Source organism: Mus pahari, chromosome 14 (assembly GCF_900095145.1).
Source record: "Mus pahari chromosome 14, PAHARI_EIJ_v1.1, whole genome shotgun sequence".
NCBI lineage: Eukaryota > Metazoa > Chordata > Mammalia > Rodentia > Muridae > Mus > Mus pahari.
In genome coordinates this window covers 40338835-40354301 of record NC_034603.1, presented here as the reverse complement: position 1 = coordinate 40354301, position 15467 = coordinate 40338835, and the positions used below count along the sequence as shown (strand labels likewise).

At 49.9% G+C, this 15467-nt stretch overlaps 1 protein-coding gene across 2 annotated transcripts in view; it reads left to right on the top strand.

The window, feature by feature from the left end:
• Positions 1-694: 694 nt before the first annotated feature.
• Positions 695-15467, top strand: part of Spns3 (sphingolipid transporter 3 (putative)) — a 50023-nt gene continuing 35250 nt past the window's right edge. Inside the window, exons 1-7 of one of the 2 annotated variants that reach the window (XM_021213401.1) lie at positions 695-1207; positions 5029-5094; positions 9082-9218; positions 10298-10449; positions 11089-11155; positions 12150-12298; positions 12808-12960. In XM_021213401.1, the coding sequence (XP_021069060.1) occupies positions 997-1207; positions 5029-5094; positions 9082-9218; positions 10298-10449; positions 11089-11155; positions 12150-12298; positions 12808-12960 (935 nt within the window). In that variant the 5' untranslated portion in view covers positions 695-996. The remainder of the gene's footprint in view (positions 1208-5028; positions 5095-9081; positions 9219-10297; positions 10450-11088; positions 11156-12149; positions 12299-12807; positions 12961-15467) is intronic. The other variant, XM_021213402.1, reaches the window with a different exon arrangement.

The following is a 15467-nucleotide window of genomic DNA, read 5'->3' as shown; positions in this document are numbered from 1 at the left end:
GGTGAACTTGAACTCCTGATAGTCTTACCTCCACCTCCCAAGTGCTGGGATTACAGGTGTGGGCCATCACTGATGGCTTTGTGTATTTTTCCACCCTTGCAACTGGTGATCAATTTCTACAGCTCCCCTGAGAACATCTCCCTAGACTTATTCCCTGTTGATGAAATTTATTTATGTTGTGTATGTATGAATATGAATGAAAGTGTGTGTGTGTGTATGTGTGTGTGTATGTGTGTGTGAGAGAGAGAGAAAGAGAGAGAGACAGACAGACAGACAGACAGACAGACAAAGAGACAGAGAGTCCTCCTGTACCTGCATGTACACTTGTGTGCCTTGGTGCATGTTATGTTTGGAGGTCAGAAGACAACTTTGTGAAGTTCTCCCCTTCCACCATATGGGCTCTGGGGATCAAACATATGTCAGCAGGCCTGGTGGCAGGTACTTTCACAGACTGAGCCATCTTGCCAGCCCCCATGGGTTAGTTTTACATAAGCTTGTCTCTATGTCTCCAGATCCCTCTGTTATCTCGTTCCTCTGTGCAATTTCCTTACCATCCTAGCCAACACCTACTACCCTCCTGTATTTAACCTGGTTCATGGCCGTGCTCACAGCCCATCTCCTGCATGCACAGGCAGGGCAGTTTGCAGTGAGCAAGGCTTGGGGACACTCCTTTCATTTCCTGTCCTAGGAGCTTCTCTTCCTCACTGCCCCTGCTGCAGCCATAGGCTAGATTGAGGGACCACAGAGTTATCCAATCACCAGTGCAAGACCCTCTTCCCCCCAGCAGGGCTAAGAGGGCGAGAGTGATGAAATCTCATCAGTGTGTCTGTGCTGTGCTCAGCAGGAACCTGCAATGATAAGGTGTCTGGCAGTTAAAGGGGCAGCCTTTTGAGGTTGAGAAGCTGGGAGTCCACAGGAAGTGACTTGGTGCCAAGCTGATGTAGCTTTGTTCGGCACCCATTCTGACAGAGAAGTTGCAGCTAGCACTGCTGGGGGATGTCCACAGAGTGTCTCAAACCTCAAACAGGAGGGCCACAGAGCCAGAGCCTGAGCCCAGGTGGGCAGTATGGGGCCTTGGCTTCAGGTACGTGTCTGCCTCCCTCCACATCCGTCTCCTGGAGCCTGCCCCGCTGGAGAGCATACTTGGCTGCGGCTGTTCTCTGTTACATCAACCTTCTGAACTACATGAACTGGTTCATCATCCCAGGTGAGGATGGGAGGGGTAACCTGGGGCAGTATCTTCAGCTACCCCCATTCTACAAGCCCACAACTGTGTATCCTTGGTGGCCTTCTTCTTCCAAGCCCTCGTTCCTCTCTAGGAGCAGAGCTCTGGTGGTTTCACCCCAGTAAGTGGTCTGAAGCCTCCCCCAAATGGTCCCAAGCCAGAACGGGGCACAATGTGTGCGGGGGCAGGGGTGTTAGTGGGTAGATGGGACTGTGCTCTGCAGCAAAGGCGTTGGGTTCAGGATGGAGCTGCAGGCAAGGTTATGGAGGGCAGAGCAGCTTGGCCAAGCTCCCAAGTGAGAATGGCTCTGCCTGCACTGTTTCTGGGGCAGCCGGCTGCTGGCCTACCTTGCACAGTTTGCCTTTCTTCTTATTGGAAACAGGGTACAACCTGCTTCTGTGTTCTGTCTCTCACTTACGCACTCCTTTGTGTCTGGGCTCCACTTGGCTTTTCTCATCTACTCACCCATTTACTCCTTCATCAGTTCATACTCAGCCCTTTCTTTAAATAAAAGACAGAGGGTGTGTGCATGTGTGTGCACACACGTGTGTGTACATGTGTGTGTGTATGTGTGTGTGCCTGTGTGTGCATGCCTTTATTTGAGCTTCAGAGATTGAGCTGAGGTTTCCAAGCTTGTTCAGCAAGCGCCTTCACAGGCTGAGCCATCCTGTCAGCCCTCATTTCGTTTCTGAGGCAGGGCCTCATGTAGCTCAGGCCAGATTCAAACTCACTATGTAACTGAGGACAATCGTGAACCGCTGATATGCCTGCCTTCACCTTCTTAGGGCTGGGATTACAGGCTTGCCACCACAATGGTTTATGAAGTTCTAGGGACTGAACCCAGGGTTTTTGTGCATGCTGGGTAAGCACTCTATGGACTGACTGATGTCCTCAGCCTCTTCTTTCTTCGTTTGTTTTTGAGACAAGGTCTTAAGTAAGATCAGGTTGCTTTTGAATTCACTATGTAGTCGAAATGATCTTGAACTCCCAATCCTCTCGCCTCTGTCTCCTAAGGGCTGAGATTACAGGTGTGACAGCGTGCCTAACGGGTCTTTCATCATCCACTTGTTCCAGGTTGAGCACTGAGAGCAGGAGCACTGAGAGCAGGAGCACTGAGAGCAGGAGCACTGAGATCAGAGTACTGTGAGCAGGAGCACTGAGAGCAGGAGCACTGAGAGCAGGAGCACTGAGAGCAGGAGCACTGAGAGCAGGAGCACTGAGAGCAGAGTACTGTGAGCAGGAGCACTGAGAGCAGGAGTACTGAGAGAAACCCAGGAGGAACTCAGATGTGTGGTTCCTACTGCAGGGGCAAATGACTTACAGGGCTCAGGGAGACGCTTACCAGTAACGACCACGCAAGTCAGAGAGGCAGGGGATGGTGCAGATGAGTGGGGTCAGGCAGGCTGGGAAGCCTAGGTGAGTAACTGCCACTGCTGGCCATGACCAAAGCCCCGATATTGGGCCATCAGTTATGTATTTAGAGTAGCCGGGAGCCTCTGTGGAATGAATGGGAGTCTGGGGTCTGCAGACATTATCAGAGCAGGGCTGTATCTTTGAGCAACTCAGAGGGGCACAGACCATGTGCCCAGCTTGGTCTGAAGTGAGACAGTGGGATAGGTGCCAGCAGGGCAGCCCTGAGGATGAATGACTGCAGGACTCATACATGGGAAGCGTTTGGCCCGGGCCTTGGGGACTGTGATGACTGGAAGGGCGGGGATCAGAGACATGTCAGTCAAGGTGGCACTGATGGTGGGCTGGGGAGAAGGCAGGAGACAGTCCCCCAGAGGGCCTTCGGTGCAAGATCACAGGCGTTTTGAATGCCAGCCTGGGGAGCTCGTAATTTCTGGTCCAGGCAATGGGGAACCATATGGGAGAAAACCTTAAGTAGGAGAACATAATAGGATTTGGGACCTTGAAAGATGCAAGATGGGCTGGGGAGATCTATTCAGAAGCTACCAAAGGGGATCAGGCTGAAGGGAGGAGGTCAGAACCTGAGTACCGGCTGAGTGGCGTGGAGGAATGGGAGGGGAGAAAGGCACGGGGCTGCCAGGAGGTGTTACTGTGCAGCCTTCCGAGCCTTAGCCCCTTAGCCGTACCTTAGCGGGGGCCCCAGCGGGGCTGTCAGAGCCTGAGACCTGCCTGCCACATCACTTCCCCCTTGAGACTTCCATTGGCTGTGGTCACTGTGGGGAATGGAGACTTGGAGAAGTGAAACCGTGTAGGGACTCTTAGGGCCAGGCAGTGATGTGGCAGCTAAGATTCTCCTGTGGAAACAACACTCGGGAAGACCAGGTTGTAGAGACTGGGAGATAAGAGACTGACTTCATTTACCCTTGCCCTTGGGCTACTACCCACAAGGTTGACGAGGACACGGGACACAGGTCAAGGGGACTCTTTTCTAAAAAATGGGAAATGAGTGCACTCAGAGGACCTTGAGGCTGCTGTTTTTCTTGCTAACTCACGTTGCATATTTTCCTTTTTCTCCAATGACTACACCATCTGGTGTCATTAAATGATGAAAAATGACTGGGGGTGTAACTCAGTGCTTGTTCAGCACACCTGGAGCCCTGGGTTCCATCCCCAGTACCCCATAAAACCAGTGTGGTGGTATACACCTGTAATCCTAGTACTTGGGATAGAGTTGGGAGGATCATCAGTTCAAGGACATCCTTGGCTACATAGAGAGTTTAAGGCCAGCTTGGGCTAAGTGAGGTTATGGTTTTGTTTTGTTTTTTCTCTCTCCTCAAGATGATAACAATAATTTTTTAAGGTTAAAAAAAGATGTACAGCTGGGCAGTGGTGGCACATGCCTGTAATCCCAGCATTTGGGAGGCAGAGGCAGGTGGATTTCTGAGTTTGAGGCCAGCCTGGTCTACAGAGTGAGTTCCAGGACAGCCAGGACTGCATGGAGAAACCCTGTCTCAAAAAACAAAAACAAAAACAAAAACAAACAAACAAACAAAGATGTACAGGTGTGCATGTTTGTACACTACAGTGATTGGGCTCAAACAAGGTAAATAAACTCTCCTACTCAGTGCCTTTCATTCTTCGGTCTTCATTCTCCAGTGCTAGATATCAGCAGAATGGATGTAGGGCTTCTTTCTTGTCGGAGGGGCAGTCTGAAGGGTCCCATGTGGGGATGTTTTTTTCCCCTTCTGGGATTCTGACTCTGGGAGTTGCCTCTGTTAGAGTTCCAGTCCTGCGACCCACATTCAAGCTGGACAATCTTGGGCAGCTGCAGTCTGTGTATTGGGACAGTAACAGTCCCCTCCCCCACTTTTTGAACCAGGGCAGGGGTGTTGTGTAGCTTAGGCTGGCTTTGAAATCTATGCTGGTGGGGCAGTGGTGGCGCATGCCTTTAATTCCAGTACTCAGGAGGCAGAGGCAGGCAGAATTTCTGAGTTTGAGGCCAGCCTGGTCTACGGAGTGAGTTCCAGAACAGCCAGGGCTACACAGAGAAACCCTGCCTCAAAAAAAAAAAAAAAAAAAAAAAAAAAAAAGAAAAGAAAAGAAAAGAAAAGAAGTCTATGTTGGTCTCAAATTCCTGATCCTCCTGTCCCCACCCCTGATTGCTGAGATTATAGGCACGCGTTACCATGCCTGGTTTTTGTGTGTGTTCTACATGGGCATGTTTCTGTTTTGTTTTTGGCTGCTGTGGCTGCCGTTGCTGTATGGTTGTACATTGGCCCAGCTGCCATGTCCTGTGTTCATCAGGGCTTGTCCCAATCTCAGAAGAAGCAGCCTGGGAGGCCAGTTTGGGTGGGCTACTTCCCATCTCTATAACGCTATCCATCTGTCCTCAGGAGTGTTACTGGATGTCCAGAAGTATTTTCACATCAGTGACAGCCATGCTGGTTTGCTGCAGACAGGTAAGGAGCCAGTCCTGGCTGGCCCCCCAGAGCAAGGGCCTTTTGTCATACATAGTCTGGTGGGTTCTGTGGCTGGCTCCAGCCCCCGAGTCTTTTGGCAGGAGAGAGCTGGGGGTTGAACAGGCCCTGGAACTGGAGTTGGCTGCAGGATGCAGTTGAGGGAGACAGGCTGAGGAAGGTTCCTGAGTGTCCCTGGTTCTCCTCCTGCTTGTAGCCCAGCAGAGGCTTCCACTGAGGAACAGGAAATCCAAGTGCGTGCTGTTCTCTCACAAAGTTGAGAAATCTGACTAAAAGGATGCAAATAGACAGGCAGACAGACAGACCTTGATTCAGGTGGCCTCAGAAGGGTCACAGAGAACCTACTAATACAGCATCAGGGAGCTCGAATGGATGGTTTGTGGGATCATTAAACATAGGCTAACCTTCCATGAAAGCATGGATGAGACCTATTTGTATGCGTGCAGGGATACACATGGTTACAGCACATGACGCCTCATGGGTACTGTGATCTTCTCTGTAACCTGCCCCCTTACAAATACCCGTTGTCACGCTGTTTTGCAGCAGGTTCTCAAACTAAGTGTAGAGACCTTCCCACCCCTGCCCAAAGACCACTGGAAGACTTTCCATGGGCTGTGTGAACAGTCCTGAGAATCCTACTTCAGTCTGCCTGTCATTTTCCCCAACATGACCAGTCTGGAACAAACCTGCACCAGGAGGGTGGTTCCCCTTCGCCATTGTCTCCCACCCCTACTCCACTCCTGTACTCCTGTACGCTCATCTGTCTACTATCTGAAGTGGGAAGAGGCTGTGCATCCATGAGTTCCTCTCTGTTAAACTCAGGGTACCACGCAGAGGGGATTGCTAAGGCTTCTGCAGGGAGGCCTGGGGTGCCGAGAGCTCACTCACAGAGACATTCTATGATCTTCCCACCAAGCCACTCACCCCTGGCAAGGATCCAGGCCTTATCTAGCCAGCTCTGTTCGTGACCGTATGCTAACTCCAGAAATGAGATCATGGTCTCTGAGATAAGTATCAACACCCGGGTTTTGATGTAAAAGGAGACAAGGCACCAGTTTCCTCACAGTCTGATTTGACGGCCAAGCAGGGCTGACTTTCCCGCTTGGGTTTCATGACCGGTCTTTCCTATAAACTGAACTGCACCTGCCCCTTAGAGTGCTTGATGGATATACTGTTTACAAAGATAAAGTCATCCCTCAGTACCTAGGGACCAGTTCCAGGACCCCTACTGCTGCTTAGTCTGAGAAGCCTCCAGCGTTCCAGGCCAGTCTGGCCTACTTAATGAGTTCTAGGCCAACCAGTATGACACAGTGAGACAGATCCTGTCTAAAATAAAAAAGAGGTAGGGTCTGGGTGCAGTGGCTCACACCTTTAATCCAGGTACTCAGAAAGCAGAGGCAGGTGAGCTTGAGGCCAGCCTGGTGTAGAGAGTGAGTTTTGGAACAGCCAGGGCTATATACAGGGACCTTGTCTTAAAAAAAAAAAAAAAAAAAAAGCATACTGTTTACAGCTCCTCTAGTACATCTTCCTCTAAATTCAGGTCGTCGCCAGATGGCTCAGGATACCCAATACAGATCTACATAAGCTATTGTCACAGTGTTTCATTCAGGGGCTGAGATAAAGGAGGAATGTCTGTGCATGGTCAGCATAGATGTAATAGGGTTGGTTTTCTTTAACTACTTCAACTTCAGATAAAATGTTTTATTTATTTATTTTTATTAAAAATGTATTTACATTTATTATTTTTTAAAAAAGATTTATTTATTTATTAGCTGTCTTCAGACACACCAGAAGAGGGCGTCAGATCTCATTATGCATGGTTGTGAGCCACCATGTGGTTGCTGGGATTTGAACTCAGGACCTTTAGAAGAGTAGTCGGTGCTCTTAACCACTGAGCCATCTCTCCAGCCCCTGTTTACATTTATTATGTTTTGCTTTTTGAGACAAGGTTTCACTATGTCACATTGGCAGGCTTGGAACTCTCTCTCTATAGAGCAGGTTGGCCTGAAACTCAGGGAGCTCCTCCTGCCTCTGCCTCCTGACTGCTGGGATTAGTAGTGTGTGACGCCATGCCTTGCTTTATGTATTTTTAAAGATTTATTATTATTTTATGTATATGAATGATCTGCTTACATGTGTGTATGTGTGCTATGTGTATGCTTGGTGCTTTTGGAGGTCAGGAGAGGGCACTGGATCCTCTGGAACTAGAGTTACAGGCAGTTGTGAGCTGCCTGATGTGAGTGCTAGGGACTGAACTTGGGTCCACTGCAAGAACAAGTGCTTGTGACTCTGATCCATCTTTCAAAAAATTGTATTAATGTATTCGTTTTGAGATAAGGTCTCATGCAACTCAGGCCAACCTTGAACTCACTATACAGCCAAGAATGATCTTGAACTGGGAGATGGTGGTGTATACCTTTAATCTCAGCACTCAGGAGGCAAAGGCAGGTGGATCTCTGAGTTCGAGGCCAGCCTGGTCTACAGAGTGAGTTCCAGGACAGCCAGGGCTACACAGAGAAACCTTGTCCCCAAAACCAAAACAACAGCCAACCAACCAACCAGCCAAACAAAAGATCTTGAACTCTTTCTTGATCCTTCTGCTTGTAGTTCCCCAAGCTGAGGCTACCGATGTGTACTGTCATGCCTGACTAAAAATGTTTTAAATGTCAGCTTGAAGCATATGAAGGACTAAGTGGTTCTAGAGAGAACGAAAACAACACAGATTTATAATAACATCAGTGAATTGGAATTGGTGGCACAAACTTGTGTAGACAGAGCAGATGAATCTCCATGAGTTCCAGGCCAGCCTGGCTACCTAGTAGGCTCCAAGCCAAACAGGGCTGCATAGGGAGACTCTGTCTCTAACAGAAGAAGACAAATAAAACATCATCAGGAATACTGGGGGTGGTGCATGGGGATGTGGGTTGTGGGTTGTGGGTTGTGGGTTGGTGTATGAGAGATGGTGTATAGGGGTGATGTAAGGGGGATGGTGTATGGGAGTATTACATGACGGGTGGTATGGAGGGGTGGCATATGCAGGGTAGTGTATGGAATGGTGTGGGTATATGGGGTGGTGTATATGGGATGGTGTGTGTGGGTGTATGGGGGTGGTGTGGGGGAGTGGTGTATGGGGGTATTGGGAGGGGGCATATGCAGAGTGGTGTATACTCCTATCCCTGGGAGCTGGAGTCAGGAGACAGAATCAGGGTCACTGTCAGCTACATAGGGAGAAGGAGGGTACATGGGCCTCAGACCCTGTCTCAAAGAAAAATTAGCGAGATACCATTTATTTTTATTAGATGGCAAAAATGAAATTCTAGTTCATATCAAGTGGTGGCAAGAGCTCTAGCATGCACTTCTACACAAGTGTAAATTGATACGGCCTTTCTGGAGCCCTATTTTGCAAGTAGCTATTAAAATTTTAAACACCATTGACATCGGAGATCACTCTCTGTGGAGTATTAGGTTAAACCATATTAAATTGCTGGTTTTATAGGTCAAAAGCGGCCTAATTTTCACAATTGCATATTGCTTAACCAAGTTCTACAGCAGGTCATGGGAGAGTGGGAGGGACTAGGACCTGAGCTGGGCCTTCACTGGGCGCAGGAAATGTCAATCACCTATGATCAGTGAATGGAGACCAGCCTGGTCTACAGAGTGAGTTCCAGGACAGCCAGGGCTACACAGAGAAACCCTGTCTCGAAAAACCAAAAAAAAAAAAAAAAAAAAAAAAAAAAAAAGAGCTGAGATTTGCTCCGTGCCCAGTGCCATACAGGCTGGGCTGTGGATTGTATAATGGACCAGGAATAGGAGACTTAACTTTTTAATCTCTTCCTTCATTTGTTCTGGGCCCATCGCCAAGGTGCCAGCTTGTGGCATCTGTGCCAGGCCTCCTCCTTGGGCCAGCAGGGCTGTCTTCCCAGTCACCCTCTTGGTGGTTCCAGGCTGCCTCTTGTGTGTCTCCTTCAGTCTTCATCAGCTGCTTGCTGGTGTCTGCACCCGCGTTTGGCTACCTGGGTGACCGATACAACCGCAAAGCCATACTGAGCTTCGGGATCCTGCTGTGGTCAGGGGCTGGCCTCTCCAGCTCCTTCATCTCCTACCAGGTAGGGTCTACATCCCTGCCCAGTCCCTGGGGCCTTCCTCATCTGCTTCCCCCCTGATCCAGCTGTCTCAACGCTTCCTTCTGGCCCAAGCCAGCTCAGGGATTGTACAGCCAGGGCCGGGAGGAGAGCTGTGGTACAACCTCTAAGCCTGAGTAGGGAGGCTATTAGACATTTGTTTCAATTTTTTTTGAGACAGGGTCTCTCTATATAGCACTGTCTATCCTGGAACTCACTATGTGCACCAAGCTGGTCTCCAACTCTCAGAGATCTGCCTGCTTCAGCCTCCCAAGTGCTGGATTAAAGGCATGTGTCCTATGCCCAGCTGTTGTTTTTGAGACAGTGACTCACTGTGTAGCTCTGGCTGAGTTGGTATCTTCAAATAGAAGAAACTGGTCTTGAACTAACAGAAATCTGCCTGTCTCTACCCTCCAAATGCTGAAATCAAAGGCATGAGGCATGTACCACCACATCCACCTAGCCCTTTAGATGGTCTTTCTTTCTTTCTTTCTTTCTTTCTTTCTTTCTTTCTTTCTTTCTTTCTTTCTTTCTTTCTTTCTTTCTTTCTTTCTTTCTTTTTTTTAAAAAGAGGCAGAGTTTCTCTGTGTAGCTCTGGCTGTCCTGGAACTTGCTTTGTAAAGCTATCCTTAAACTCACAGACATCTGCCTGCCTCTGCCTCTTGAGTGCTTGTAATTAAAGGCATGCACCACTACATCCAACCTGTTAGACTTTCTTAACCAGAGGCTTTTTGGCCCTCCACTTTGCTTCCCACTTTGGTGGGTTCTGTGGGGGGTGGGGATGGTTGGTGTAATAAGTCCTGTTTTAGAAAACTGTCCTGGCTAGCAAAGAGACCCAGAGGAAGGGCTCCCCTGTGTTCTGGGGCAAGCAGTGTTTATAAACACCAGTAGGGTTATCCGTGTGATTTTGGAAATCTGGAATTGGGAGTGGAGGGACACTTGCAGTCCTGGTTTGTGCCTCCTTCCCTATGGGCCTTTGTCACGAGGTCCCTTTTATGCCCCCTGGCCCCTCATCCCATGAGAAATCTCTGGAGCTCACCATGGTCTTGTGCCGGCTTATCCAGTATTCCTGGCTCTTCTTCCTGTCCCGGGGAATCGTGGGTACTGGTGCAGCAAGCTATTCCACCATTGCACCCACTGTCCTGGGTGACCTCTTCGTGAAGGACCAGCGGACCTGTGCACTGGCTGTCTTTTACATCTTCATCCCTGTTGGAAGGTTGGTATCACTCCTGGACCCACTTCCCGAAGAGGTAAACTGAGGCTGAAGGAATCAGAACAGGGGCTGTGCTGGGCATAGGAAAGACCAAACCGGGAGGACTGGGATCTGAATCCCACCATTGCTCTTTCCTTCCCTATCACTGTGTCTCTGAGTCTGTTTCCTTGGCTGTGTGCATGGGGACAATGCTGCCACTCAGTGGGCTAGGGGGAGGTTAGCGATGATGACTATGCTCCTGGATCTCAGTGAGAAGAGGCAGTGTGGCCTCACTGGGGAGGGCAGCTCTGGGAGACCAGTGAAGATGTGTCCTTTACAGCCCTACAGGGAGGCTCCTGAGTTCTGACCCTCTTTTCCCAAACCTGACTGAATCTGGGCTGGGCTTTGGAAACTAGGGGTGGGGTTGGTGGTGGGATATGCAGATCCTTATATGGAGGGAATGCCACAGGGCCTGGGCTCAGAGCCAGAGGTCACTAGGGGTCAGACCTAGGGTAACACAAAACTTAACCTTTCTTGGGGAATGGGCTCAGAGGCTGCAGAGAACTATCTCCCTGGGCAGGGGAGCCAGTTCCTTGTAGTCAAACTGCCTTGAACCCTGCCTTCCATCCCTCACTACTGTCTCTCTTGCTCCCACTGTTGCAGTGGTCTGGGCTATGTGCTGGGATCAACTGTGGCCGAGCTGACAGGGAACTGGCGGTGGGCCCTCCGAGTGAGTTTCACTTCCTTTTTGTCCCTACGTTTACCCCCTGGGCCGACTGGGACTTTCCAGCGGCCTTAGCCACTTGGCTTTGTACTTGACGCCATGGGGTGTGGGGGGTGTTGGTTGCTGTCCCATTGGGGCCTCATGGGAAACATGGGCTATGGAAATTGTGACCTTGAGGTCAAATTCCAACTGCTCTGTTTGTTGGCTGTGTGGCCTCAAACAAATTGCCTCCTTGTTTGGGGCCTAGGCTTCCCTTGCTGTAAAAGTTAAAGCTACCTATGGACTCTTAAGGATTATTTGGGCAAGAAGGAGAAAGTTCCAGGCCAGGCCAGGCACAGAACAGCTGTAAGGACTGCCATCTGGGGAGACTTGGAAGTGGAGTCAGGACAACTGGGAACATACCTGGGCAGCCCTTGGTTTGTGGCTCCCAGGGATTGGACCACTCAGAAGAGGAGGGAACTGGGTAGTAGAGGGGTCTGGAGCTCGGTCCTGCATGCAGATCTCTGCTGAATTGTCACCGAAGGCAGAGACAGAAGCCTGAAGCAAAAAAAAGCTTCAAGGAATCTGGCCTGATCTGCCTTGAACAGGAGCCTTCTCATGTTATGAGCGGTTTGAAGCTGCCCCAGACTATGTAGTGAGACCCATGCCATATGGGCAGAGGTGCCAGGAGAGGATGGCAGGGTGGAACTGGGCTGGCAAATGGACGCATGAGCCAAGGAAAGGGCTTGTGGTCTGAGCTCCCAGTTTCAATCATCTTAGGCTCCCTGCTCCCAGTAGAGGGGAGTATGTACTGGGCAATGATTTGGTACCAAGGAAATGACACTGGTTAGAGAGGCTATAGTGTCTCTGTAAGGGTGAGGACAAGCATTAGGGACAGCTCTACAGATGGCCAGCCCCTTGGAGCCAAGGCTAGAGTAGAGTCAGACCCTGTGGCCAGTCATCTCCTGTCTCCTAGCTGTGGTAGACTTTGGTCCTGAGCCCCACGGCCTTCTTTCCCTAGCTCATGCCCTGCTTGGATGCCGTGGCCTTGGCTCTGCTCATCTTGCTGGTTCCAGACGTACCCCGAGGAGCAGCTGAGAAACAGGGAGAAGTGGCTGTGAGGGCTCCGAGGAGCAGCTGGTGTGAGGATGTCAGATACCTGGGGAGAAAGTAAGTGTCCCTGGACTCTGTTGCAAGTCCCAAGAAACCCTTGTCTGGCTCAACGACTCCAACATCTCTGACTCTAGCTAGGGCTGTCTCATCGTCCATGGCCCTCTTCCTTCTCTGAGCTCCACTCTCCAACTGAAATGCCCCTCTGTGACTTGGTCCCCTCTGGTTGTGGCGGAAGAGTGGCTGGGAACAGGGCAGGCTGTGTGAGCCTTGTGCCGTGTTCGTTTATCCACTGGATGTATCTTTCCACCAGCCCCTCCTGCTTCCCTAGGCTGCTGGAGTTTGTTGACCACCCCTTCAAGCTCTATGAGAGCAACATGAGCCCCTGTCTCAGGTCTCGAAGGGAAGCAGGCCTCACTGTGCTCTCAGGCCACATGAGTCACTGCAGCATGGAACGCGAGGGCAGCTCGGGTCGTTAGGCAGGCTGGATCCTGCATGCCTGGGGCGGGGGTCAGGCACTTGCAGTCCTGGCCCTATCTTGACCTCAGCCAGGACACTTTCTCTTGCAGCTGGAGTTTTGTGTTTTCAACCCTTGGAGTGACAGCCATAGCCTTTGTGACCGGAGCTCTGGGCTTCTGGGCACCCAAGTTTCTGTTTGAAGCTCGAGTGGTGCATGGCCTGCAGCTTCCCTGTTTCCAGGAGCACTGCCACAGCCAGGACAGGTGAGGATGGGCTGGAGGGCACTGGCCTGGTTCATGGGGGCAGTTCTCAGGAGTTGGTGAGCCCCTGTTCAGTCCTTCAGGCAATCTGTAAAGATGGCTGAGGTTTGGACCCAAGGGCAGGCTTAAGTTTCCAGCTTTGAATGAGACTGTAATTGTGTGTGGTCACAGACATCACATCCCCCTTGACTTTTCTGGGTGCTGGAATCGCTGTCTTCCTACTCTGTGGCTATTGTAGGGGATCAGAAGGCACCAGAGGGAGAAGGATCTGAGGCTTCTGTGGGGCTTCAGGGGGATGATAGGAATCTTAGGTGATTACCCTTTGCCCTCCAAGGGGCCCCAAGTATCTTCTGTGAGGTCATCCCATTTTGCAGATTGCAAATTGAGGCACTGGGGAGATTCTTCATGTCTCTGGCTTAGGGATGTTTGGGATGTGTTCATTTCTTCTCTGACCCGTCAGTGCATCTAGACACCCAGGAGAATTGCTGATAGGTGGGAGGGGTCTCACTCTCTCTTAGAGCTGTCACTTCACTTCCTGATTGGCCAGTACTCTGGCTCTGCTGGGCTCCTCTGCTATCCCCACCATCTCTTGTCAGGTCCTCCAGTGACCTCCTGACAGGAGTCAAGAACATCTCCTAGGCCCACCTCCCTTGTCTCCTCTCCTCCTTGATACCCTGATTCCTTGCCCCTATCCCTGGTGTCATGCTCTCTCTCCTGTATCCCTTTGTTGTCTTTGATCTTGCCCAGCTAGTTTCTTAGACTTTAAAATGTCTGTATATTGGTATTTTGCTAGCATGTTTGTCTGTACACCACATGCATGCAGTGCCTGAGGAGGCCAGCAGAGGGCATCAGATTCCCCAGAACTGGCATTTATAGATGTTGGTGATTGGTCACGTGGATGCTGAGAATCTGACCCTCTGCAAAATCAGCCTGTGCTCTTAACCATGAAGCATCTCTCCAGGCCCTTCTTGGACTTCTAAAGCCCTATCCTCTCCTCTGCTGGGTCTTCTGTTGGTCACACCAGCATCTGCTTCCTCTTCTCCAGCCTCCTTTCTTTGCCTCTGTTTACTCCCTGGTGCCCAGAGGGAGCTTGTGTGGTTTCTTGAATGTCTGCCCTTCTGCCCCAGTATGATGTCTGCCCATAGTTTCCTTCCTTTCCTTCATCATTATTTATTACATTTCTCTTTCTTTCTTTCTTTCTTTCTTTCTTTCTTTCTTTCTTTCTTTCTTTCTTTCTTTTTTTCATGTGAGTACACTGTTGCTCTCTTCAGAGACACCAGAAGAGGGCGTCAGATCTCATTACAGATGGTTGTGAGCCACCATGTGGTTGCTGGGAATTGAACTCATGACCTCTGGAAGAGCAGTCAGTGCTCTTATCTGCTGAGCCATCTTTCCAGTCCTTATTAAATCACCTATCTAACCCTGAAGGTGTGGCTCTGAAGCCCCGTGTTCCTGTTGCCGTTGAAGACTGCCTGGTGCTGTCAGTGATTTGCACATTGTTCTCCCAACCCCTAGCTGACAGGGCTTTCTGGCATATAGGAGGTGCACAGAGAACTCTTGTGAATAAACACGTGGAGATGTGAGGTTTGTCTTTGCTCCCCTATGTCATTGTCCTCTCTGGTGGCAAAGATAGATTCCTAAGCAGCCCAAAGGATGACAGCTCCAGGTGTTGATCCTCTCAGAACCCATTGTCTCTGCTCAGCTCCCACTCGCTGGCTTGGTGCCCCTTCCTTCACACCATCTGTGCAAGAACCGGTGGACGCATTTGTTTCTTGTGCTTGATAAATGGCCACACACTTAATGGTCTAAAACAACAGAAATGTGGGCCTGGGCTGGGGATGCGGCTCAGGAGTAGAGAGCTTTCCTGGAGTGTATGAGGCCCTGCATTCATCTCCAGAATTGCACAAAGTCAGCACAGTGGCTCACGCCTTTAATCCTAGTGCTTGGGAGGAGGAGGCAAGAGGATCTGGAATTTCAAGGGTGAAGCCTGCAAGATGGCTCAGTGGGTAAAGGCACGTGCTGTCAAGATGGATGACCTGGAAACCTACAGAGTGGAAGGAGAGAACCAACTCCCACAGGTTGTCGCCTGACCTTCACTTGTGCGCTATGGCACCACATACATACATACATACACATATACATACATGCTTGTGATACATATAAGGCTCAAGGTCATATTCAGAGATATAGGGTGTATGAGGCTAGTATGAGGCAAAACAAACAAACAAAAAAAAAATAAAAGAAAAGGGCATTTGAGCTGATAGAGCAGATGCTCTGAATTCCAAATCCAGTACTTAAAAAAAAAAAAAAAAAAAAAAAGCCCAATTTAAAAAAAATCAGAAATTGCTGGCAGTGGTGGTGTATGCCTTTAATCCCAGCACATAAGAGGTAAAGGCAAGCAGATCTCTGAGTTCAGGCCAGCCTGGTCTACAGAGAGAGTTCCAAGACAGCCAGGGCTACACACAGAGACACTGTATCTCAAAAAGCAAAAACAAAAAAAACCCAGAAAT